At 44.8% G+C, this 27,992-nt stretch overlaps 1 protein-coding gene across 1 annotated transcript; it reads left to right on the forward strand.

Annotated features, from left to right (window-relative positions):
* Positions 1-8,434: 8,434 nt before the first annotated feature.
* Positions 8,435-26,257, forward strand: ptrh1 (peptidyl-tRNA hydrolase 1 homolog). The gene is made up of 5 exons (XM_067969432.1): positions 8,435-8,575; positions 14,428-14,647; positions 18,830-18,932; positions 21,577-21,622; positions 25,931-26,257. Exons 1-5 carry the CDS (start codon positions 8,435-8,437, stop codon positions 26,129-26,131), a joined length of 711 nt encoding a protein of 236 aa, XP_067825533.1. The 3' UTR covers positions 26,132-26,257.
* The last annotated feature ends 1,735 nt before the right edge of the window (positions 26,258-27,992 follow it).

Raw genomic sequence — 27,992 nt, forward strand, 5'->3', positions numbered from 1 at the left:
GCGCCCCTTGGAATTAAAAATAAGTCAGCACTACAACCTCGCAGATTGTATCCAGCAAGCCCTACTTATTATGGCTTTGGGCGAGGGCAGGGGCAGGTGGGGACTGAGACCTCCTCGGTGGTTGGGTTGGCCCAGGAAGACCGTGGCTTGAGGGAGGCACTGGAGAGCAGCTGGTGCCCATGGAATCTCACCCGGCAAGAGCCCGCACTGGGGGAGAAAGGTGTACATTTCAATCCAGGTCAGTCGTTCCGAGCATCAGTGACCCCCATTCATTAGCAAATGTGCAGCAAAGGGAGAAAGAAACCCCCCCCCCCCCTCAATTCATAATAGGGACTGGCTTTAAAACAGTTTTACAGTGTGATCATCCATCACCAAAGGTGAGAGAGCTGCATTCTAATCACCTGGATTTCTTGTGCTACAAATGGAGCAATTTGCTTCACTTAATAAAATGTAGATTAAACATCACATAACTTCCATTAGCACAAAGTGAATTGCCTTTCCATAGCTCTGTTGTTGTGTTCTTAAAGGAACATCAGGGTATTAGATCAATGCAGAAATTTCAATTGTACTAAATCAGTTACCATGGAAACACTGCTCAGCCGTGACTTGCCGCAGCGCTTGCTTTGAACATCTTTGTCGTGTCTGCTCTAATCTCAGTACACAATGTGGGGTGACGTTCAACTTTGACAGGGGCGCAAAACGGGTGGGAGTGGATCGGCTGCCTGTTATCCACCCCGCCCCGACTTTCCTTTCATGTGTGAACTTGAAGAGCGAGTTTTGGCCGAGGTAATTGACTGCGGTTGCAACACACGCACACACGCGCAGTCACACACAGGTGTGCACAGTCACACACACATGCAATCACACAGGTGTGCACAGTCACACACACATGCAATCACACAGGTGTGCACAGTCACACACACATGCAATCACACAGGTGTGCACAGTCACACACACAGTCACACACAGGTGTGCACAGTCTCTCACATGCAATCACACACAGGTGTGCACAGTCACACACACATGCAATCACACAGGTGTGCACAGTCACACACACACATGCAATCACACACAGGTGTGCACAGTCACACACACATGCAGTCACACACATGCAATCACACAAGGTGTACACAGACACACGTGCAATCACACACAGATGTGCACAGACACACACGCAATCACACACAGGTGTGCACAGACACACACATGCAATCACACACAGGTGTGCACAGTCACACACATGCAGTCCCACACTGGTGTGCACAGTCACACACATGCAGTCCCACACTGGTGTGCACAGTCATACTCACATGCAGTCCCACACAGGTGTGCACAGTCACACACACACACACACACACGTATGCACAGTCACACACACACGCAATCACACACAAGTGTGCACAGTCACACACACATGCAATCACACACAGGTGTGCACAGTCACACACACATGCAGTCCCACACAGGTGCGCACAGTCACACATAGTCATGCGTGCCGTTACACACACACACAGTCACTCACAGACAGCAAACAGGAATGGGAAATTTGGCCGATTCAGCCTCTCCCCAGCCTAAGGCTCCTGCGACAGTCTGCACTGTCCTTACTGCCATCCTGGGTTGAGATCAGCTAACACACACTGACTGGGGATTGAGCCTGCGGCCCTCCTGACCTATAATTGCTTAGTATCACACCAGGCAGTGCGTCTACCAGCTGAACTATTTCGGGAGCCTTTAATTTACCTTTGATGGAGTAATTACAGGGGTGTTGCAGCTTCCTGCATGATACGAGCACTGACTGCAGGATCTCATCTCCTACACAGTGTAAGGTTCTTCCCTCCCTCCCGTCTGTGAGCAGATAAATGGAAAACAGTGGAAATTACTGCGGAGGGCAAAAAATAACCTGCCCGATTTATTATACATTAACAGAAGAGTTTGCAGTGTTTCAGGCGCCGTCAGCTTGATGCTTCTGGGTTGGTGGCTGACCTGTTGGGCTGGGTCTCTCTCGCTGTTTGCTGCCAATAAAAAGCCAAGCCCGCTAGAGGCACCTGCTGTCGGGATACTGTGTTCCAATTCTCTGCTGCTGATGCGATGGCAGCACTCAAAATCATCGTGACATTCCTGCTTTCGCCCTCATCAAAACGTCAAGGCGCAAACCTCAGATGATACCAGAACTGAGAGGTTATAACTATCAGGAAAGACTGAACAGGCTGGAGTTCTTTTTCTCTAGAAAAGAGAAGGCTGAGGGGTGACCTGATAGAGGACTTTAAAATTATGAAGGGGTTCTATAGGGTGAACGTAGAGAAGATGTTTCCACCTGTGGGGGAGTCCAAAACTAGGGGCCATAAATATAAGATAGTCATTAATAAATCCAATAAAGAATTCAGGAGAAACTTCTTTACCCAAAGAGTGGTTAGAATGTGGAACTCGCTACAACAAGGAGTAGTTGAGGTGAATAGCATAGATGGATTTAAGGGGAAGCTAGATGGGCACATGAGGGAGAAAGGAATTGAAGGTTATGCTGATAGGGTTAGATGAAGTAGGGTGGGAGGAGGCTTGTGTGGAGCATAAACACTGACATAGACCAGTTGGGCCGAATGGCCTGTTTCTATGCTGTAAATTCTATGTAATTCTATGTAACAGAACGTTCCAGAAACGGAAAGCTTATGGTGTAATTTGTCGAGCCTGCACCTGGCGTGGTACAGAACTCAGTCTGCGAGCTTGATCCTGTGTGACAACCGCACAGACAGCCCACTCTTATTCCTTCTCTATATGTTGCCCCTCAGTAATATGATCACAAATATTGGAGTCAACTTCCATATGGACAGCGATGCTAGTCACATCTACCGCTCTGGCATTGTGCTGCCTGACTGCTTATCCTGGATGAATCAGAACTTCCGTCATCGCAAGACTGCAGCCATCCTGCTTGGTTGCTGCCAGAAATTTCTTGCATCCAGGCACTGATTCCACCTCCCTCCTTACTCAGCCTGCATCGGAAGGTACACAACCTCATGTTCTGTCCAACCCTGAGCTGAGTTTCAAACCCCATATCCATCATCGAGACCCTCTACTCCTACCTCTGGAACACTGTCTGCTTATACCCATGCCTCACACCCACTGCCACTAAAACTCTCATCCATGTCTTTAAAAGGCTCGATTTCTCCTTGCTGGTCTCCTTGCATCGGACTTCACACAACAACAACTTGCATTTATATAGCGCCTTTTACGCAGTAAAATGTCCCAAGGCGCTTCACAGAAACATTATCAGACAAAAAGTGATGCAGAGCCAAAGAAGGAGATTATTAGACAGGTGACCAAAAGCTTGGGCAAAGAGGTAGATTTTAAGCAGCATCTTAACGGAGGAGAGAGAGGTGGGGAGGATTAGGGAGGGAATTCCAGAGCTTAGGGCCTGGGGACAGCCGCCAATGGTGGAGTGAAGGAAGTGGGGGATGCGCAAGAGGCCACACACCTGACATCCCTCTACACACCAATCTCCAGTGCGCGGACTGCTCCCAGCACAATGACTGCAAATCCTTGTCTTGGTCTTCAAATCCCTCCGTGGCCTCTCTCGATCAAAACTCTGAAATTTTCTACAGCTCTACCTCCCAGAATGACCCCGCTGCTCTTCCAGCTCTGGTCTACAGTTTGTCTGTCCTCCCTCCACCACCTTCAGAGGCAGAACCATCAGCACTGGAACACTCTCCCTGACCCTTTCTTTGCCTGGCTACCTCTCCCCTCCTTTAAAAGCCTCCTTGCAGCTTACCTCTTTGCACTTTAGATCGCCCTCCTCAACTTCTCTCCTGCTTCCAGCTCAGTAACCTCCTGTTAAGCACCTTAGAACGTTTTGGACAGTCACCTGGAGCAGGAAGCGTGGCTGCTTTACTTTCCTCGTGCTACTGAGGCCAATTTGACTGCTCCTAGCACCACTCTGGCTGAGATCTACTGAGTACAGATAGGCATTAAAGCTTGGATCTTCCTGAGTCTGCGTGGATAATGTACTTACCCGCTGAAGCACCAGGAAATAAGATAACATTCTTTTAAGAGAATCAGAAATAAATACGGTGGCTAATTATTGGTTAGCAGCGAATCCTTGATGGTGAAAATTATACGGTGCAGCATTGAAGGATCAAATGACCTTTTTTTGTTCCATAGTTTATGTCTGAGAATAAGTACAAAGCAGGAAGCTGCTGCCATCTACTGTTGGAAATAAGAAGGCATGATGTGGAGATGCCGGTGATGGACTGGGGTGGACAAATGTGAGGAGTCTTACAACACCAGGTTATAGTCCAACAGCTTTATTTGAAATCACAAGCTTTCGGAGCTTTCCTCCTTCGTCAGGTGAATGCAGGGTTCCATAAAGGCACAGCATATATAATCAGAGAACAATGCCTGGTGATTACAGGTCATGATGTGGAGATGCCGGTGATGGACTGGGGTTGACAAATGCAAGGAATCTTACAACACCAGGTTATAGTCCAACTGTTTTATTTGAAAATCACAAGCTTTCGATTGTGATTTTCAAATAAAGCTTGTGATTTTCAAATAAAACAGTTGGACTATAACCTGGTGTTGTAAGATTCCTTGCATTGGTGATTACAGATAATCTTTCCAACTGCCCGTTATCACACCTCGGCAGAGAGATAGTCACAACAATCAAAGGAGTGGATGGTGTTCAGACAGGGGAACATTACATCCAAGACTACTGAATACACAAGCGGTCAGATCACAACGACAGAGAGAGAGAGAGAGAGAGAGGGAGACACCCGAAAGGCAGGTAGAGAGAATGACCAGTTGTATTAAAAACAGATAACTTTTTTTTCGCTGGTGGGGTTACATGTAGCGTGACATGAACCCAAGATCCTGGTTGAGGCCGTCCTCATGGGTCCGGAACCAGTTTTTACATTAATTGACCAGTTTTTATATTAATGGACCTGAGGAGGTCTTGCCATCGGGAATAGTTTTAAAAATCAAAGAAGTCTGTTTAAACTTAACCATACGGACCAGTAAGGTCTGAGATTTGATCCCTGGTTTGTGCTAAATTAGTTAATCTCAAGCAGGGCAGCAGTAGAGGGTACTACAGTTGGGCCTGGGTGTGGGGAAATCAGTTAGGATTTCTGGGGCTGATAGTTTATTCAGTGGCTTCATGTTGCACAGCGCAAGTGTGTGGATAGTGGGTGAGGTTAGGATTATATTCAGCTGTGATGCCCCTCATGGTCAAACACTCACTATCTAGGCTCACCCATGAAGAATGGCCACTTGGGTGAGGTACTGGAGGGCTGATGGTACTCATGGTTACTGTAACTCAGCACAGGTCAGTGCCCTTCAGGACAAGAGGGGGGAAATGGAGGGGAGAGCATTTTTAAAAACCAAGGAAAAGAATCTGCTAATTTTTTTACATTTCATCTTTTTAAAAAAAAAAATGTTTTTAGATTTATTATAATAAATGAAGGCACTGGCTGCAAAACGAGGAGTCACTGAGCCTGGCAGTGTAATGGAGCTGAGTTAATGACGGTCGGTAAGAACGTACAGACCAGGTACAATTTGCACTGACTCCCCAAATTACTTAATCTTCAGCAGGAGGTAAATAAACACAGGGCAGAAAATTCTGTTGACTATCGGAGGAAAAAGAATGCTTTTATAGTATTGAATCCTGACCGCCCGCATTGCACCTGTGCAGATGTACATTTGAGACATTTTGATGTTTTAAGATGCTATATAAACACAAGCATTAGTTAATATTGATGCACTGTACGAAAATTTAGGTTAATAGCGATAATTAGCTCCCACCCCCCAGTGGTTCATTTGATAAATGCATCACCCATATGAGGGAAATGTTAGGCTCAATCTCCAATCTATGTTGTTAGTTGATTTTTGCTCAGGCAGTGAAGGGGGTGCTACTATTGTCCTCAACAGCTTTGGGCTGGGAAGGGGGGCAGGGGAGAATCACTCAAGGTTCCCGCTCTTGTTTGTTTCAATGACTCTTGCTAGAAAGTGGACACAGGTTAAGAGACACGGAGCAGAAGCTTGGGAGAGGGAGCCAGAGTGAAGTGGGACAAGAAACAGCTTTGCGATTGTATGTGAGAGAGACAATCACACAAAGAGAAATAAGGATCAGGAGAGAACCACAGAGAGAAAAAGGATAAATTGAGAGGAGAGAGATAAGTGAACAGGGATAGTAAAGAAACAGAGTGAAAAAATTCAGTGAGATTATTAAAAATAGGGCAATATCTTTCCTAAAAAAACCATTATTTTCCCAAACTCCTTAACACAATGATATAAATCATCTTAACACACCAGCCAAACATCACATATTGTGACAAAAATGATTGCTCCCCAGCTTCTGTGACCAATTCTCCAACACCCTTCTCATCTTCACTACAAAAAATTCTAACTGTTTACGTTCTTTGCAGTGATATTTCTCAATTATTAGATTAATTCCTTTTTAAAAAAAGGATAAGAACACATTCACAGGCTCACGGTGCTGATCGATGCGGATCAGGAAAGCCTTAGATGCAATCCTTGGTCTGGGTTAGTTAGTCAATCTCAATAGGGCTGGTAATAAGGTACAAACATTGACCCTGGATTATGCTTCGCTGGATAGTGTGTGTGTGTGTGTGTGTGTGTGCGTGTGTGGATGTAGCGTGAGGGCACGATCAGGCTTGGCTGTGACCCCTTCTCCCACCCTCAATGAAACAGCACATCCAAACTCACTTTTCCCTTCACCCCTGTGCTCACTGACCTACGTTTGCTCTAGGTCCAGGAAAGCATCGATTTTAAAATTCTCATCCTTGTTTTCAAATCCCACCATGGCCTCACCCCTCCCTATCTCTGTAACCTCCTCCAGCTCTACAACCCACCACCCCCCCACACCCCGAGATCTCTGCGCTCCTCCAATTCTGGCCTCTTCCGCATCCCCGATTTTAATTGCTCCACCATTGGTGGTCGTGCCTTCAGCTGCCTAGGCCCTAAGCTCTGGAATTCCCTCCCTAAACCTCTCCACCTCCCCACCTCTCTCTTCCTTTAAGACATTCCTTAAAACCTTGTCCAAGCTGTCCTCATATCTCATTATGTGGCTCGGTGTCAAATTTTGTTTGATAATCACTCCTGTAAAGCGCCTTGGGATGTTATACTACGTTAAAGGTGCTATAAAGTTAACATGCAGATACAGCAAGCAATTGGGAAGGCAAATGGTATGTTGGCCTTTATTGCAAGGGGGTTGGAGTATGGAAGTACGGAGCACAAGAGTAAGGAAATCTTACTACAATTGTACAGGGCTTTAGTGAGACTACACCTGGAGTACTGTGTACAGTTTTCGTCCCTTACCTTAAGAAGGATATACTTGCCTGAGAGGGGGTGCAACGAAGGTTCACTAGATTGATTCTTGGGATGAGAGGGTTGTCCTAAGAGGAGAGATTGAGTAGAATGGTCCTATACTCTCTGGAGTTTAGAAGAATGAGAGGAGGTCTCATTGAAACATATAAGATTCTGAGAGGGCTAGACTGGGTAGATGCTGAGAGGCTGTTTCCCCTGGCTGGAGAGTCTAGAACTAGGAGGCATAATCTCAGGATAAGGGGTCGGCTATTTAGAACTGAGATGAGGAGGAATTTCTTCACTCAAAGCGTTGTGAATCTTTGGAATTCTCTACCCCTGAAGGCTGTGGATGCTCAGTCGTTGAGTATATTCAAGACTGAAATCGATAGATTTTTGGACTCTAAGGGAATCAAGGAATATGGGGATCGGGCGGGAAAGTGGAGTTGAGGTTGAAGATCAGCCTTGATCTGATTGAATGGCGGAGCAGGCTCGAGGGGACCGTATGGCCTACTCCTGCTCCTATTTCTTGCGTTCTTGTATATATATATGCAAGTTGTTGTTATTGTTGTTATCAAATGGCCACGTGGGTGAGGTAAACAGTTGGCACATGTGGATCTGTAACCCCAGCACAAGTTTGCAGCCTCGGGGCCAGATGGGAGAAAACTTTGTGGGGGGGTGGTGGAGGTGGAGGTGGAGAGAGAAGAGAGTGAAAGAAGAGAGAAGTAAAGAAACACGTTCACATTCCAAAAATAATTAAGGGAGAAAAAATCGTGAGGTTTTAAATATTTCCAGCCATATAATAGCCTCTCTCAGCAAGGGAAAAAAAGGACCAACTGAGTGAGCCCCATGCAGTGTTTGTGTCGTTGCTGCTAATTGCTACGTTTGCATGCAGCAATGAGAGACGCCCTGCCCGCCGGGGAGGGGTAGGTGGGGTGGCGGGGGCACCTACAATTGCATGGGAGGATTGAGACGGTCACCTCGGGCAGTCTTCGTGCTAAGAGGATCAGCCCAGTTTGATGTAGATTTCCTCGTATTTCGTCTTGGGAGTTGGATCCCCCTGCCCCCAAACCTTAATCCCCCTGCCCCCAAACCTTAATGACTTGATAGCGAGCAATGCGCCGAGAGAATGTTGGGGGAGAGTAAGCACACGGTTCTCGACCAGACTGCAGCTTATCTACAGCGGGCCGCCTCCCGCTGTGCGTGTTTCAACTCCATCTGTTTCCAAGGGCTGGAGCCGCCGCCCCCTGACGGTCTGCGAAGGATAATGGTGCGGCGCCGCTTTGTGCACAGGGGGTATTTACATCCGCGAAGGCTTTTACACGGGGGGACTCCCCCCACCCCCCCAGATCGCTTCAGCTTTGCAGCCATTTACACTAGGGATCACTTTCAGATAATGGGGGGGGGGGATTTACACCAGGGATCACTTTCAGATAATGGGGGGATTTACACTAGGAATCACTTTCAGATAATGGGGGGGTTTACACTAGGAATCACTTTCAGATAATGGGGGGATTTACACTAGGAATCACTTTCAGATAATGGGGGGGGATTTACACCAGGGATCACTTTCAGATAATGGGGGGGGATTTACACCAGGGATCACTTTCAGATAATGGGGGGATTTACACTAGGAATCACTTTCAGATAATGGGGGGGGATTTACACCAGGGATCACTTTCAGATAATGGGGGGGGATTTACACCAGGGATCACTTTCAGATAATGGGGGGATTTACACTAGGAATCACTTTCAGATAATGGGGGGATTTACACTAGGAATCACTTTCAGATAATGGGGGGGGATTTACACCAGGGATCACTTTCAGATAATGGGGGGGGATTTACACCAGGGATCACTTTCAGATAATGGGGGGATTTACACTAGGAATCACTTTCAGATAATGGGGGGGGATTTACACCAGGGATCACTTTCAGATAATGGGGGGATTTACACCAGGGATCACTTTCAGATAATGGGGGGGGATTTACACTAGGAATCACTTTCAGATAATGGGGGGATTTACACCAGGGATCACTTTCAGATAATGGGGGGATTTACACTAGGAATCACTTTCAGATAATGGGGGGGGGATTTACACCAGGGATCACTTTCAGATAATGGGGGGGGATTTACACCAGGGATCACTTTCAGATAATGGGGGGATTTACACTAGGAATCACTTTCAGATAATGGGGGGGGGATTTACACCAGGGATCACTTTCAGATAATGGGGGGATTTACACCAGGGATCACTTTCAGATAATGGGGGGGGATTTACACTAGGAATCACTTTCAGATAATGGGGGGGTTTACACTAGGAATCACTTTCAGATAATGGGGGGGGATTTACACCAGGGATCACTTTCAGATAATGGGGGGATTTACACCAGGGATCACTTTCAGATAATGGGGGGATTTACACCAGGGATCACTTTCAGATAATGGGGGGGGGATTTACACCAGGGATCACTTTCAGATACTGGGAGCATTTACACTAGGGATCACTTTCAGATAATGGGGGGGGGATTTACACCAGGGATCACTTTCAGATAATGGGGGGATTTACACTAGGAATCACTTTCAGATAATGGGGGGGGATTTACACCAGGGATCACTTTCAGATAATGGGGGGATTTACACTAGGAATCACTTTCAGATAATGGGGGGGGGGGGATTTACACCAGGGATCACTTTCAGATAATGGGGGGATTTACACCAGGGATCACTTTCAGATAATGGGGGGATTTACACCAGGGATCACTTTCAGATAATGGGGGGGGATATACACCAGGGATCACTTTCAGATACTGGGAGCATTTACACTAGGGATCACTTTCAGATAATGGGGGGGGGGGTTTACACCAGGGATCACTTTCAGATACTGGGAGCATTTACACTAGGGATCACTTTCAGATAATGGGGGGGAGGTTTACACTAGGAATCACTTTCAGATAATGGGGGGGATTTACACCAGGGATCACTTTCAGATACTGGGAGCATTTACACTAGGAATCACTTTCAGATAATGGGGGGGATTTACACTAGGGATCACTTTCAGATAATGGGGGGATTTACACCAGGGATCACTTTCAGATACTGGGGGCATTTACACTAGAGATCATTTTAAGATAATGGGGGCATTTACACTAAGGATCACTTTCAGATAATAGGGGATTTACACTAGGGATCACTTTCAGATAATGGGGGCATTTACACTAGGAATCACTTTCAGATAATGGGGGGATTTACACCAGGGATCACTTTCAGATATTGGGTGCATTTACACCAGGGATCACTTTCAGATAATGGGGGCATTTACACTAGGGATCACTTTCAGGTAATGGGGGCATTTACACTAGAGATCATTTTAGATAATGGGGGATTTACACTAAGGATCACTTTCAGATAATAGGGGATTTACACTAGGGATCACTTTCAGATACTTGGGGAATTTACACTAGAGATCATTTTAAGATAATGGGGGATTTACACTAAGGATCACTTTCAGATAATGGGGGATTTACACTAGGGATCACTTTCAGATAATGGGGGCATTTACATTAGGGATCACTTTCAGATATGACATGCCATTTACAGGAAGCACTGAGACTGGGGGCATTTACACTAGGAAGCACTGAAATACTGGGGGCATTTAGACTCGGAAGCACTTAAATGCTGGGGGCATTTACACTAGGAAGCACTGAAATACTGGAGGCATTTACACTAGGAAGCACTGAAATACTGGGGGCATTTACACTAGGAAGCACTGAAATACTGGGGGCATTTACACTAGGAAGCACTGAAATACTGGAGGCATTTACACTAGGAAGCACTGAAATGCTGGAGGCATTTACACTAGGAAGCACTGAAATGCTGGAGGCATTTACACTAGGAAGCACTGAAATACTGGGGGCATTTACACTAGGAAGCACTGAAATACTGGGGGCATTTACACTAGGAAGCACTGAAATACTGGAGGCATTTACACCAGGGAGCACTGAAATACTGGAGGCATTTACACCAGGGAGCACTGAAATACTGGGGGCATTTACACTAGGAAGCACTGAAATACTGGGGGCATTTACACTCGGAAGCACTGAAATGCTGGGGGCATTTACACTAGGAAGCACTGAAATGCTGGAGGCATTTACACTAGGAAGCACTGAAATACTGGAGGCATTTACACTAGGAAGCACTGAAATACTGGGGGCATTTACACTAGGAAGCACTGAAATACTGGGGGCATTTACACTAGGAAGCACTGAAATACTGGAGGCATTTACACCAGGGAGCACTGAAATACTGGGGGCATTTACACTCAGAAGCACTGAAATGCTGGGGGCATTTACACTAGGAAGCACTGAAATACTGGGGGCATTTACACTAGGAAGCACTGAAATGCTGGGGGCATTTACACTAGGAAGCACTGAAATACTGGGGGCATTTACACTAGGAAGCACTGAAATACTGGAGGCATTTACACTAGGAAGCACTGAAATACTGGGGGCATTTACACTAGGAAGCACTGAAATACTGGAGGCATTTACACTAGGAAGCACTGAAATGCTGGGGGCATTTACACTAGGAAGCACTGAAATGCTGGGCGCATTTACACTAGGAAGCACTGAAATACTGGGGGCATTTACACTAGGAAGCACTGAAATACTGGGGGCATTTACACTAGGAAGCACTGAAATACTGGAGGCATTTACACTAGGAAGCACTGAAATACTGGGGCATTTACACTAGGAAGCACTGAAATACTGGGGGCATTTACACTAGGAAGCACTGAAATGCTGGGGGCATTTACACTAGGAAGCACTGAAATACTGGAGGCATTTACACTAGGAAGCACTGAAATACTGGGGGCATTTACACTAGGAAGCACTGAAATACTGGGGGCATTTACACTAGGAAGCACTGAAATACTGGAGGCATTTACACCAGGGAGCACTGAAATACTGGAGGCATTTACACCAGGGAGCACTGAAATACTGGGGACATTTACACTAGGAAGCACTGAAATACTGGAGGCATTTACACGAGATCACTTTCAGATAAGACAAAAGAAAGGACGAAGTTAATGTCGCAGTAGAGGAGGAGGGAGTAGAGATATTGGATAGGATAAAAAGATAGAAAGGAGGTGCTAAATAGGTTGGCATCACTCAAACAAGTCACCCGGTCCAGAGGGGATGCATCATAGGATGTTGAGGGAAGCAAGGATGGAGATAGCAGATGCTCTGACCACAATCTTTCAATCCTCCTTGGACATGGGAGTGGTGCCAGAGGACAGGAGGATTGCAAATGCTCCACCCCAATTCAAGGAAGGGGAGAGAAATAAACCTGGTAACTACAGGCCAGTCACTCTAAAGTCAGTGGCAGGAAAACTACTAGAGATCATTGTCAGGACAAAATTAATTGTCACTTAGAGAAGCATGGGTTAATAAAGGACAGCCAGCACGGATTTGTTAAAGGCAAATCCTGTCTGATTAACCTGATTGAATTCTTTGATCAAGTAACAGAGAGGGTTGATGAAGGTAGTGCAGTAGATGCATCTATGGACTTTCAAAAGGTTTTTGATAAATTACCACATAACAAACTTATTCGGAAAATAGAAACACATGGGATTAAAGTGTCAGTGGTAGCCTGGATACGTATTTGGTTAAGGGATAGGAGGCAGAGAGTAGTGGTGAACGGATGTTTTTCTGACTGGAGAGAAGTATGCAGTGGGGTCTCCCAGGGATTGGTATTAGGACCATTGCTTTTCTTGTTATATCTAAATGACCTGGACTTGGGTATTGGGAGTACAATTTCAAAGTTTGCAGATGATACAAAACTTGGCAACATAGTGAGGAGGATAGTAGCAGACTTCATAGAGACATAGACAGACTGGTGAAAAGGGCAGACATGTGGCAGATGCAATTTAATGCGGATAAGTGTGAAGTGATGCACTTTGGGAGGAAAAACATGGAAAGGCAGTATAATCTAAGTTGTACTATTTTGAGGGGGTGCAAGAGCAGAGGGACCTGGGGGTGCATAGTCACGAATCTTTGAAGGTGGCAGGGCAAGTTGATAAGGTGGTTAAGAAAGCTCAAGTGTTTTGTAAATAGGAGTATTGAATACAAAAACAAGGAAGTCATAGTAAACCTCAATTGGAGTATTGTGTATAATTCTGGGTACCACACTTCAGGACGGTGTCAAGGCCCTGGAGAGGGAACAGAGGAGGTTTACTAGGATGACACCAGGGATGTTGTGGAGAGATTGGAGAAGCTGGGACTGTTCTCCTTAGAGCAGAGAAGGTTAGTTAGAATGGGTGAATTCAATATCAAATCAGGTACAGTAAGAGAAATAAAGAGGGGGAAAGAAAGATTGGATTAAGAGAGAGAGAGAGAAAAGAGACAGTAAGGAAAATTAAAACTTAGATTGAAATGGAGAAGATTTATCTTTCTGTGGGCGAGTTTAGTTCATATCTACCACGTAAATACAGCAACTTCAGGACAGTCAATGCATTTCAATGCTGAGGCAGACAGCGAGATGCCGTTTTCGCAAAGCTAATGGTGGAACGGCGTATCTCGGACTGCAACTTTTGGATTTCCGCGTTTAACCACGCATCTGCCCTCGCCTGAAGTTGCTGTAGTATTTGTGCATAAATAACTGCGAGTGCCATTAGCCTCACCGTTATTTTGACAGCAAATTATGGCCCATTATTTTCTGGTGATCAACTGTTGAGCGTTTCTTGGTTAGCCTGTGCTGATTATATCAGTGCATCCTTAGCCTCACCAACAACTGCAGCTCCCAAAACCGAATAAAGCCCCAATAAGCTCCCCAGTACATGTCATAAAACAGTGATTTTGAGGTATAATTAGCACAATAAGTCCTGTTCACAGTTACAAACTTACGCTACAATCTTATAGAGGCATAATTCAACCCCCGCCCTTTTTAGAATTGAAGCACTTATCTGAAAGGCCAAGTTCTATAGTACAGGACACCACCCAGATCGAAAAGAGACACGATAAATGAGGAAGTAGCGGCTAGATAAAGCCAGTGCTTACATTGACAAGCACTGAAACAGGTTGTGGTGAACCCGTGTTAGTTTCTTAAAAGTGTAATTTCTTTTAGGTGGTCGGACTGGGCAATTATCTGATACAGTACAGTCGGTGCAGTGTGGGAATGACAGCTGTAAACGTTCTGGCGAGAAAACTGAATGTCGACGATAACTGGCATTTTGATCGCAGATGTGCAGGGATGATCGTGCTTGCAATACACGGGCCATATCAAATCATCCTGCTGAAACCGCAGAAGTTAATGAAAGTTAATGGAATCAGTGTCAAGCGGGCAGGCAAGTCATTTTTTTGTTTTGCCACTGGTTTTGCAAGTCCAGATTTTATGCATGACGGATATAATCGGACAAGAAAGAGCCCGATCTTTGTAAGCACGGGTAAAATTGGGAGTCGAGGGCAACGGTCTTGCTTGGGAAAAGACAATCAATTTCATTTATTATGTCTGGGAATTTTGAGAGGGGCATTAGAAATATGAAGGAGAAAAATGAGGGCTTTTTATTGGAGAGCAAATAGTCCCAGGAGAAAAAAAAATAATGCAAGACCATACAAGCCTGTCGCACCGAGGTATGGTCCCAGAGGTAACCTCGGTCGGTACCTTGTCTTAATGTGTGAGCCTAGTGTCTGTCAGCAGGTTGCTCAACCCTTTAGCATAACAGTCATGTCCAATCCTGACCTCACTTGACATCCAGCAGGGTTCGCTGTAAGATAATGAAGTGCAGGAACCCGGGCTGGTCTTCCCCTGCATAGTCCAGGTCACTGACTCAAATTGTAGTGCCCCTACTGTTGCCCTGACTGAGATCAGCTAACTCTATATATACCAGGGATGAACCTGGGCTGACTCAGCACCCACAGAATGTGGTGCATTCACCCCCCTGAGTTATCAGTGAGGCTGCCTTTTTGCTTTTTATGATGTTAGGGAGACAAGAAGAGAAGCATTCTCTGCCTCAAAAGAGCACAAGTTTGTATTAATCTTCTCTATTCACCATGCATTTGCCCTTCCAGAAACGCTCAAGCTGCTGAAAAGACCAAAATATGTATTTGTAATTTTAAGAAAATTTGAACAAGTAATCAACCAGAAAGATGGCATTTCAGTCCATGTGCCTTATGCACCACTTAGGTGTCAGCCTTGGCTCAGGGGTAGCATTCTTGCCTCTGAGTCAGAAACTTATGGGTTTAAGCCCCACTCCAGCACTTGAACTCATAATCTAGGCTGACACTTCAGTGTGAAACTGAGGGAGCACTGCATTAAACATAGAAAACAGGAGCAAGAGTAGGCCATTCGGCCCTTCGGGCCTGCTTCGCCATTCAAAATGATCATGGCTGATCGTCTAACTCTGTACCCTGTTCCCCCTTTTTCCCCATATCCCTTTAGCATGAAGAAATATATCTATCTCCTTCTTGAATACATCTCATGACTTGGCCTCCACTGCCTTCTGTGGTAGAGAATTCCACAGGTTCACCACCCTCTGAGTGAAGAAATTTCTCCTCATCTCGGTTCTAAATGGCATACCTCGTATCCTGAGACTGTGATCCCTGGTTCTGGACTCCCCAGCCATCGGGAACATCCCCCCCTGCATCTAGTCTGTCTAGTCCTATTAGAATTTTATATGTTTCGATGAGATCACCTCTCATTCTTCTAAACTCTAGTGAATATAGGCCTAGTTGACCCAATCTCTCCTCATACGTCAGTCCTGCCATCCCAGGAATCAGTCTGGTAAACCTTCGTTGCACTCCCTCCATGGCAAGGACATCCTCAGATAAGGAGACCAAAACTGCATACAATACTCCAGATGTGGTCTCTGGAGGCTCTGTATAACTGCAGTAAGACATCCCTGCTCCTGTACTCAAATCCTTTTGCAATGAAGGCCAACATACCATTCGCCTTCCTAACTGCTTGCTGCACCTGAATGCTCGCTTTCAGCGACTGGTGTACAAGGACACCCAGGACTCGTTGCACCTCCCCTTTTCCCAATCTATCACCATTCAGATAATAATCTGCCTTTCTGTTTTTACAACCAAAGTGGATAACCTCACATTTATCTACGTTATACTGCATCTGCCATGTTCTTGCCCATTCATCCAACTTGTCTAAATCACATTGGAGCCTCTTTGCATCCTCCTCACAGCTCACATTCCACCCCAGCTTTGTGTCGTCTGCAAACTTGGAAATGTTACATTTAGTTCCCTCATCCAAATCATTGATATATATTGTGAATAGCTGGGGCCCAAGCACTGATCCCTGCGGTACCCCACTAGTCACTGCCTGTCAGCCAGAAAAAGACCCGTTTATTCCTACTCTCTGTTTCGTGTCTGTCAACCAATTCTCAATCCATGCCAGTATATTCCCCCCAATCCCATGTGCTTTAATTTTGCACACTAATCTCTTGTGTGGGACCTTATCAAAAGCCTTCTGAAAATCCAAGTACACCACATCCACTAGTTCTCCCCTATCTATTCTACTAGTTACATCCTCAAAAAATTCCAGTAGATTTGTTAAGCATGATTTCCCTTTCATAACCCATGCTGACTTTGTCCAATCCCGTTAATGCCCTCCAAGTGTTCTGTTATCACATCTTTTATAATAGACTCCAGCATTTTCCCCACTACTGATGTTAGGCTAACTGGTCTGTAATACCCTGTTTTTTCTCTCCCTCCTTTTTTAATTAGTGGGGTTACATTTGCCACCCTCCAATCTGTAGGAACTGTTCCAGAATCTATAGCATTTTGGAAGATGATCACCAATGCATCTACTATTTCCAGGGCCACTTCCTTTAGTACTCTGGGATGTAGATTATCAGCCCTGGGGATTTGTCAGCCTTTAGCCCCATTAATTTCCCTAGCACTATTTTTTTTACTAATACTGGTTTCCTTCAGTTCCTCCCTCTCGACCCTTGGTTCCCTAACATTTCTGGGAGGTTATTTGTGTCCTCCTTTGTGAAGACAGAACCAAAGTATATGTTTAATTGTTCTGCATTTCTTTGTTCCCCATTATAATTCCCCCCATTTCTACTGTTTGGGGGCCGATAGACAACCCCCACCAACGTTTTCTGCCCCTTGGTGTTTCTTAGCTCCACCCATAGAGATTCCACATCGTGACAGCAGTGGAGATGTACGGGAGGGCATTAATCAGGAAATTAGAGACACATGCAAGAAGGGTACAACTATAATCATGGGTGACTTTAATCTACATATAGATTGGTCAAACCAAATTAGCAATAATACTGTGGGGGAGGAATTCCTGGAGTGTGTACGTGATGGTTTTCTGGGTATTGTGCAATGAGAAAGGATTAATCCTTCCTCACTATTGCATTGATTTCCTCCTTTACTAACAACGCTACCCCACCTCCTTTCCCTTTTTGCCTGTCCTTCCTAAATATTGAATACCCCTGGATGTTCAGTTCCCATCCTTGGTCACCCTGCAGCCATGTCTCCGTAATTGCAACTATATCATAACTGTTAATATTGGCAGAGGTGCTGTCTTTCAGATCACTGGGCTGTAAACTTCCCATATTTATCTATTGGTTTTAATTTTGTTTATATTAATCTTGGTTCTTAAACTTGATTTATAGTTTTCAGCCTAACTGGTCTATGCCAGTGTTTATGCTCCACATGAGCCTCCTCCCACCCCTCTTCATCTAACCCTATCAGCATACCCTTCTATTCCTTTCTTCCTCTTTTGCTTATCTCGCTTCCCCTTAAGTGGATCTATGCTATTTGCCTCAACTACTCCTTGTGGTAGTGCGTTCCACATTCTAACCACTCTCTAGGTAAAGAAATTTCTCCTGAATTCCCTATTGAATTTATTAATGACTATCTTATATTTATGACCTCTAATTTTGGACTCCCCACAAGTGAAAACATTTTCTCTACATCTACTCTATCAAACCCTTTCATTATCTTAAAGGCCTCTATCAGGTCACCCCTCAACCTTCTCTTTTCTAGATAGTTGTCCATCAGTCAAGGGCTCAGGGGTGTGTAATGTAATCCCATTCTGTTTCCATTGCACATATCGATGATAAGTGGGTTCATTGTTCTCCTTGGGCATGCTACATCCCAGATCACTTTGCGCAAAAGGTCATTTTTCTCTTCATCGGGAAAGAGCTCACCTCTGGCGGTAAAGCTTTGCATTGGGTATAAGGAAACATATCTAGAGCAAACACAAATCCTAACACCAACAATCAAAAATCAGACGGGCAGGGAGCAGGATGGAATTGGGTGGCATAGGGCAGGTGAAATATTAAGAATCAGACAAATAACCAGGCTGGCAGAGAAGTAGGCACTACTCTCACTATTTTAGCACTGGTGTTTGGTGTTGCAAAGGGTCTTTCTAGAATCCTGGATATACCACTGATCATGTCTCACAATGCACTTTGTTACAAAATGCAGGTATATTTATGAAAGAAGGTGAAGGTATATTTACACTTTGTATATGCAAAATAATCCCTTCTTTCTGTCCTTAGCTAAAATATATCAGGTAACACCAAAGGACATTTACATGATTCACGACCAACTACATGTGCCGCTGGGTAAATTTGGCTTCATAAAAGGAGGAGGTATTGCAAGGTACAGTATTTCAATTGTTTAAGGACTGTCCATAGTTTTCACAAATTCCTTTGTCTCAAAAGATTGAGAACATTGAGTCAGTACATCGCCAGTAATGGCTTCTTTTCCAGTTCACCTCTGCAGTTCCCCAAGGTTTCATCCTTGGCCCCTGCCATTTCCTCATCTATATTTTGTCCCTTGGTGAAATCATCCATAGCCACGGAGTCAGCTTCCACAAGTATGCTGGCGATACGCAGCTCTACCTCTTCACCATACCCCTCAATGCAACAACCACCTCTATGCTATTAGATCATGGATCAGCCACAATTTCCACCAATTGAACATTGAAAAGACCAAAGTCATTTTTAGCCCCCGCCTAAAGAAATCTGCACCCCTGCCGTTAACTCCATCCCCACTCAGGCTGAACCAGACTTCATGAAACCTCAGTGCTCTGTTTGACCCAATGCTGAGCTTCAAACCCCATATCCTATCCATCACTCAGGTCCTCTTGCATCCACCTACGCAACATTGCCTACCTCCTCCTCAACACTGCCAAAACCATTATCCATGCCTTTGTCACCTGCAATTTAAACTTAAACATGATCCTTGCCAGCCTTCTAATCCCCCTCCATAAACTTCAAATCATCCAAAACTCAGCCTCTCACATCCAGTCCCGCACTGAGCTATACTTACCCTCCATTCTCATCCTCGCTAATGTATACTAGCTCCCCATCCTCCAAGAGATCTAATTTAAAATCTTTGTTCTCATCTACAAATTCCTCCACAACCTTTCTCCGCCCTATCTCTGGAACCTCCTCCAGCCTTATGTCCCATCCTATGCCTTATAGACCTCTGACTCTGGCCTCCTGTGCATCTCCTCCCTCCATGCCACCTCTGATGGTAAAACTTTCAGTTGCCTTTGCCCTACTCTCTGGAATACTCTCCCTAAGCCCCTCCACCTTTATAACTCGCTCCCCACCTTTAAAAAGTCTTCTCCAGACACATCTCTTTGACTGAGCCTTCAGTCACCTCTCCTAACCTCCTAACCTCAGTGTCCACTCCTCTTCTGTGAAATGTTTTGGGATGTTTCTCTGTGCTAAAGATGCTATATTAAAGAAAGAAAGACTTGCATTTATATAGCACCTTTCATGACCTCAGGAAGTCCCAAAGCACTTTACAATCAATGAAGTACTTTTGAAGTGTAGTCACTGTTGTAATGTAGGAAATGTGGCAGCCAATTTATGCACAGCAAGATTTCACAAACAGCAATGTGATAATGACCAGATAATCTGTATTAATGCAAATTGTTATAGTTATCAATTTCATGAGTGGAGAAATATGGTTTTATGGTTAAATGTGGTGTAGTACCAAGTCATAGAAACCCTGGTCTGTGCTGAGTGAGCTGACCTTCAATTAGCCACAATACCCTGGGCTAAGGAAGGGAAATTTCAGCCATGCGTGTCCACTTCTGATCATGATCCAGTGACTCTTGCTGCAAAGTGTGCATGTGTGGTTAATGGTTAAAGGCAGGATTGGACACAGCTATGACGCCCTCCATGGTAAAATAGCCCAACACTTAGTGTAAAGGCTCATACTTGAAGATGACCACTTGGGTAAGGGACCAAAGGAGTTGCTACTACCAGTGGGACTAAGTTTGCATAAATCAGTGGCTTTAGGAGAGGAAGGGAAGAAACTGGAGGAATAAAGACAATACCTACCCAGTTAACACAGAATGGGAATGTCCCAGGTTTGACCGCCGGTTCTGTGTTAAATTAGCTGATCCCAACCCAGGTAGTAGTTGGGGCCATTACAATGGGCCTCAGGTTTTCTAGGCAAAGGACAGAGCAGAAAGAAAACCAGTCAGGGTTCTTGCTCCTGATTGCTATTCAAAAATGCATTTATGTGTGGATATAGAATGAGGACAGGATCGACTGTGATGCCCCTACTGAAGAATAGCTGTTGGCATTTCTAGCCTGGACTCACATGAAGAATAGCCACATGGATGAGGTACCAGATGCTGGTCAGTGCCACTCAGCATGAGTCACTGTCTTAATGACAGGAGGAGGGAACATTTTTCAAAGTGAGATTTTGAATATTTCGAGTGAAGGTCAGTGAAATTCACACAAAAAAAAAAATCACCGAGGCTTGGAGCTCCATGCCAGTTAGTGAGAAGCAGAAAAGGAAAGACACACTGTCGAAATCAACTGCTACTCCCCAACTTTTTGTCAAGAGCCACAATCCTAACCAATGTCTTGCTCAGCAGGCCCTCTCTGGAAGGCTGCAATACATTGTGCCATGGCATGATGGGATATGGGTCTCTGTGATTCTTGCACACAGATTTCCCACAGGTAGAGAAAAATAAATGATTGAACCAATGGTTGCAAAAAATAGCTCGATTCCAAAAGGGCTGCATGGAGACTGGAGTAGCCAGCCTCTTAACAGCATTTCCTTGCCTTCCTTCGCTGGAGAGCAAGAAAAGGGAAAGCATACAGAACTGAATCGGTACTTGATCAACATCCCTCGATCAGGCAGGTCATGGATGGGGGCTTAGAGACACAGCAGTAAGCCTGCCAAGGGTCACAGGTGAAGGGGAGGTTGGCCACAAATGTCTGCTGGATCGTATTATTTGTAACTCTGTTCTAAATGAACTGTGCTTTTCTCCCAGGGGACACACTGGAGTAATATCCTGCATATACAAATTGAACAGCGATGTAAGTTTCTGTATGGCAAAAAAAGGGACAACATTCTCTTGGGTACAGTTGCCCTTTCATGGTCATGATCATCTGGTGATCAGACTTGGCATTTTTAGAAAGAGGCCGAGAATAGGCGTGAAGCAGTAAGTTCACAAATGCACAACCACACAACGGGCCCATTTCATGTTTCTGCATGTGCAAGTGCAAGTGGGCCAGTTTGATCAGGCCCCAATCCACACATATGTGAACCAGACCATATTTCATATTTGTATGATCGAGCTCCATTTCATGCATATGCAATTAGGCACCATTTCAAGCTTGCACGTAGGCTATTCCAGTGAAGGGAAACGGATGTTTTCAAATATCATAATTACCAAGTGGCCGTTTCCAAATTCAGATTGATTCAAAAGCAAACGACTGATCATCCGGTGTGATAACAGATGACCTCTGTGGCAAAAATGAAGCACTTTTGGCGATGATCTATTGTTATTGGCTTCCTTCTGTCACGGTACACATGGGGTTCAAAACCAGATTCACACACAGAGAATGGCCAACTTGTTTTGATCCAAGAGCCCGAGAAAAACTGTCATCTCTGCAATAGGTATTCAACCATTCAATTCAAATACAAGCATCTTGTGGATTTTGTTTGAATATGTTTGATTGACAGCTCTATTTGAGCTTTAAGAAATATACAGAACCAAAGTAGTTACAGTACAGAAAGAGGTTATTTAGCCCAACGTGTCTGTGCCAGATATGTGCTCGAACAATCCAAAACTAATCCTATTGTCCTGATATCTCCCCATAGCCCTGTATCTTCCTCTGCTTCAAATACTGATCAAGTTTTGTCTTAAAAGATTTAATGGTCACTGCCTCAACCACTTTCTGTGGCAAAGCATTCCATGTCAACCCTTTTAAACTCTGTCCTCACTTCCTTAATGACAATTCTTAATTGATGACTTCTCATCACTGACTCCCCAACCAGAGGCAACAGTATTCCCCTATTCAATCAATCAGATCTCCTCTTAGCCTTCTCTGACCCCGTGGAAATAGTCCCGGTATCTCAAATCTCTCCTTATAACTAGTTTACCATCCCTGACATCTTCCTGGTAAATCTACGTTGTGAAGTCTCTGTGGATTTAATGTTCTTTCTACAATGGGCCATCCAAAACAGTACACAGTACTCTTAACTGTGCCCTAAGTATTATTTTGTACAAATAAGAATGTAAGAACATAAGAAATAGGAGCAGGAGTAGGCTATACGACCCCTCGAGCCTGCTCCGCCATTCAATCAGATCATGGCTGATCTTCAACCTCAACTCCACTTTCCTGCCCGATCCCCATATCCCTTGATTCCTCTCGAGTCCAAAAATCTATCTATCTCAGCCTTGAATATACTCAACATCCACAGCCCTCTGGGGTAGAGAACTCCAAAGATTCACAACCCTCTGTTTCATTGCTTCCTTACTCTTGTGCTCTATACCCCTATTTATAAAATCCAAAATGCTGAACGGGTTTTTATGGCTTTCTTTCCATTTAATGTATATTTCAAATGCTTTCTTTTCCTCCCAAAATATATTACCTCACACTAATTCACATTAAATTGCATCTGCCCATTCTGCTAACCTGTCTACATCTTCCACATTTAAACTTCCTTTATACCCGTCAACTTTTTTAAAGGAGCATGTCTCAGCTTGTCCTATTCAAATTTGATTGTTCCGAAGCCATCAGAGATAGAGAGGCCAAAGAAACTCCTTGGAGAGTCAGCAACAAACCGCTGGTTAATATGTAAAGACCCGTGCTCAGACCAGTTTATACTGCAGTTTAACACGGCTAACATAACTTCATACTTTTACTATCTTTCGAGGAGGGATAGTTAAATCTTCAGTGTGTCAATACTTCAGTTTACTTATCCAATAACTATTTGGCAGTTTCTAGCCTATGCCACGGTCCAGTGAAGTGTTAATTCTATTGCCTTCAGAAGTTGCGGGAAATCGTGCGAGGCAACATGACCTTACTAGTACCCACAATTGAGTAACAAAGGTCTTCTGTTTGATCTCTGGGCATGCTACAATTTACTTAGATATTGGGCCGGGCCTGAGATGTTGAAGTTCAAAAAAATACCTAGAGCGTAACAATTCCCCCATCCCACACCAAGGAATTCAAATAAATGGACATAATTATGTAACACGTATTACATAGAATTTACAGCAAAGAAACAGACCCTTCGGCCCAACGGTCCATACCGGAGTTTATGAATCACACGAGCCTCCTCCCACCCTACTTCATCTAGCCCACTCATATGAGAGATAAAGTAAAAAGGGTGAAGATTTCCTCCGGTAACTGTGTTAACAACACTATAAATATGGTGGAATCATTGTCTCTCTTCACGATTTTAAATGAACTCGTAAAAATGTTCTAACATAATCAATTTGCAACTTCAGTAAAAGTAATCAAAGGAAAACTTCTGCTGCGTTGTCGACGTTGGTAACAGATAGCGACCGGAGGGAACCTTCTCCCAAATGGCATTATATTCAATGAGTTCCTTGATTTTATATATTTAGAACTTGTACAGCATAACTGAACATTAATGGCCTCAAAGTTGTCCTTTGGTACAGTGATTTATTTGAACTTAGCTTTAACAGGAAAGGGGGCGGGGTGTTGGTGTGGTGCCACATTGTGGGGGAGCATCAGTGCAGTGTCATGAACCAGCTTAAAGTTTTCAAGTGTAGGAATGAATTAATAAAGCTGAGTCGAGGGGTTCAAGTAACAGGGATACAAGTTTAAAACTAGAGAGTAGAAGTAAGAAGGGAAGCCAAGCAGAACTTTTTCATCCAAAAGGTCCTAGACTTGTGCTACTTACTCCACCATGAATCAGTACCTTCACTGGGGGGTGGGGGGGAATGGAATCTTAGGATGACTTGTGGTTGACTTATAATCTCCTCTACGATTCTACATTATAGTCTTATTATTTATTTCCGAAATTCTGATCAATGGTAGCTCATTGCTTTTTTCCACTTTTATTTTTTATCTTAAATAAGGGCACCAGAACTGTACGCAGTACTCCAGGTGTGGTCTCACCAGCACCCTGTACAGTTGTAGCATGACTTCCCTGCTTTTATACTCCATCCCCCTAGAAATAAAGGCCAATATTCCGTTTGCCTTCCGGATTACCTGCTGCACCTGTATGTTGACTTTTTGTGTTTCATGTACGAGGACACCCAGATCCCTCTGTACCGCAGCATTTTATAATATTTCTCCATTCAAATAATATTTTGCTTTTTTATTTCTCCTCCCAAAGTGGATGACTTCACATTTTCCCACATTATATTCCATCTGCCAAATTTTTGCCCATTCGCTTAACCTGTCAATATCCCTTTGCAGACACTTTGTGTCCTCATCGCAACTTGCTTTTCCACCTATCTTTGTATCATCAGTAAATTTGGCCACAAGACACTCTGTTCCTTCATCCAAGTCATTGATATATATTGTAAATAGTTGAGGCCCCAGCACTGAGCCCTGCGGCACCCCACTAGTTACAGATTGCCATTTTGAAAATTACCCTTTTATCCTGACTCTTTGTTTTCTGTTAGTTAGCCAATCCTCTATCCATGCCAGTATATTACCCCCAACACCATGAGCTCTTACCTTGTGCAGTAACCTTTTATGTGGCACCTTATCGAATGCCTTTTGGAACTCCAAATATACTGCATCCATCGGTTCCCCTTTATCCACCCTGCCCGTTACTTCCTCAAAGAACTCTAATAAATTTGTCAGACATGATTTCCCTTTCATAAAACCATGTTGACTCTCCTTGATTGTATTATGAGTCTCCAAATGTCCTGCTACTACTTCCTTAATAATGGATTCTAGAATTTTCCCAATGACAGATGTTAGGCTAACTGGTCTATAGTTACCTGCTTTCTGTCTCACTGCCTTCTTGAATAGGGGTGTTACGTTTGCAATTTTCCAATCCGCTGGGACGTTTCCAGAATCTAGTGAATTCTGGAAGATTACAACCAATGCATCCACTATCTCTGTAGCCACTTCCTTTAAGACCCTCGGATGCAAGCCACCAGGTCCAGGGGACTTGTCAGCCTTTAGACCCATTAGTTTACCTAGTACTTTTTCTCCAGTGATAGTTTTTAGTTCCTCCCTCCCCTTTGCCACTTGATTTTCTACTATTATTGTATGTTATTAGTGTCTTCTACTGTGAAGACAGATACAAAATATCTGTTCAGATATATTAGGTGCCTGCTTCAATCAGGCTTCATTGAGTTAATTTAAAAATACCTTCTATAGTGTAATAATCTATTTGTATCTTTTAAGATTATGCCACGTCTGATAATAGGCATTGGCTCTCCGCCGCACAAAACCAAGCGTGGATTACTTCATCATAAACTGGGACGTTTCAGTCAAATGCAGGAGCACACACTGATGCCGATGCTGGAACAGTGCATTAACTATCTGCTAGAAGTCTTGGATGAGAACGAGATGCCTAGGGAAAATACCCAGGCGTTAACCGAATGAAGAAAAGCTGCCAACTGACGTGAAAAACAGTTGATGTAAATGTTAAGCGTCATCAATGCTGGCAGTGAGGAGGCAGGGAATTGGCACATTCCTGGAGGAGAGAACTGCAAAAGACCAAATAAAATCAAGGTGCTCCCCTTCTGTTTTGGTTTGTTTTTTGGGGTTCTGTGTTATGTTCTCAAAGCTCCCTCTGTTATCTGTTGCTCTTTGAAACTTGATTTCTTACCTGGACTTTCCAAAACCAGCATCATCAGAATTTAATCCGCTAAATTAGTTTGCAAATTTGCCATATTCTTCTCCCCTCCTCCAGAAGGCGCTGACTTTTACTAGAGGGTAGGTACTTTGCACAAGTGGCCGTTCTTCATGTGTGAACCGAGACAGTGAATATCAGCAGACTATTCAACCATATAAGGCATCACAACCAAGCCTGATCCTGTTGTCACTCACTATCCACACATGTGCACTTTCCAGTGAGGGGGGGGGGGGGGTGGTCATTTGATACATAGGAACATAGGAATTGCTAGACAAAAAAAGACCAAGGTCCATTCGGTTCGCCTTCTACCATCCTGATAGTTGCATGATACAACAATAATAGTTGTTGCTTAACCATGGCAATCGATTTGTTCCTCCCATACATGCAGGACAAGTTAAGAAGGCTGTTAAAAAAAGCACATGGGATCCTTGGCTTTAGTAAAAGAGGCATAGAGTACAGAAGCAAGGAAGTTATGCTAAACCTTTATAAAACTCTGGTGAGGCCTCAGCTGGAGTATTGCGTTCAATTCTGGGCACCACACTTTAGGAAGTATGTCAAGGCCTTAGAGAGGATGCAGAAGAAATTCAGTGGAATGGTACCAGGGATGAGGGACTTCAGTTACGTGGAGAGATTGCAGAAGTGTGGTTGTTCTCCTTAGAGCAGAGAAGTTTAATGGGCGATTTAATAGAGGTGTTCAAAATTGTGAAGGATTTTGATAGATAGGGAGAAATGGGGAGGACAACGGGGGGGGGTTGGAGAGGACATTGGGGGGCCGGGGAGAAGAACGGGGGGGGGGGGGGGGGGGCCAGGGAGAGGTTCGGGAGAGGGGAGAAAATCGGAGGGGGGGGGGAGCAGGGAGGGGATCAGGTGGGGAAGGGAGAAGATCTGGGGGGGGGGGGTGGCGGGGAGAAGATCCGGGGGGGGGGGGGGGGGAAGAGAGAAGATCTGGGGGGGGGGAAAGAGAAGGTCCGGGGGGAGGGGGGGGAGAGAGAAGATCCGGGGGGTGGGGGGGGTGGTGGAGAGAAGATCCGGGGGGGGGGGGGTGGCGGAGAGAAGATCCGGGGCGGTGGCGGGGAGAAGATCCGGGGGGGGGGGGGGGGGGGTGTGGCGGGGAGAAGATCCGGGGGGGGGGGGGGGGGGGTGGCGGGGAGAATATCCGGGGGGGGGTGGCGGAGAGGAGATCAGAAGGCGAGCTCGCAGATTAGGTGGAGTTGGAGGTAGGTGGGACCACCATCAGGGGGATTCCACCATGGTGGGGGGGGGGATCCTGCATCAGAGGGAGGTCCACCATCTGGGGGATTGGGGCAGCCGATCACAGGGGTCCTGTCAGCCAGGTGAGCTTGTTGGGCCTGGAAGAAGCACTCTTGCTCCTCTGGTCCATAAGCAGTGCAATAAAGGCACTCACCTCATGGATCTGGCCCTTCCCACCTGCTTTTACCTGACATGAATCGGAAGCAATGGGAAACCCAAATTGATACGGTTAAATTCATTTAAGTTTTCCAATACAAAAAGAATTAAGTACCTCCAGTATTTCAATGAGTTACATTGCCCCTCTAAGTATCGGCCTGCCGGCTTTAAGTGGGGGCGGGATTTCCTGGCATACAAACC

Source organism: Heptranchias perlo, chromosome 31 (assembly GCF_035084215.1).
Source record: "Heptranchias perlo isolate sHepPer1 chromosome 31, sHepPer1.hap1, whole genome shotgun sequence".
Taxonomy (NCBI): Eukaryota; Metazoa; Chordata; class Chondrichthyes; order Hexanchiformes; family Hexanchidae; genus Heptranchias; species Heptranchias perlo.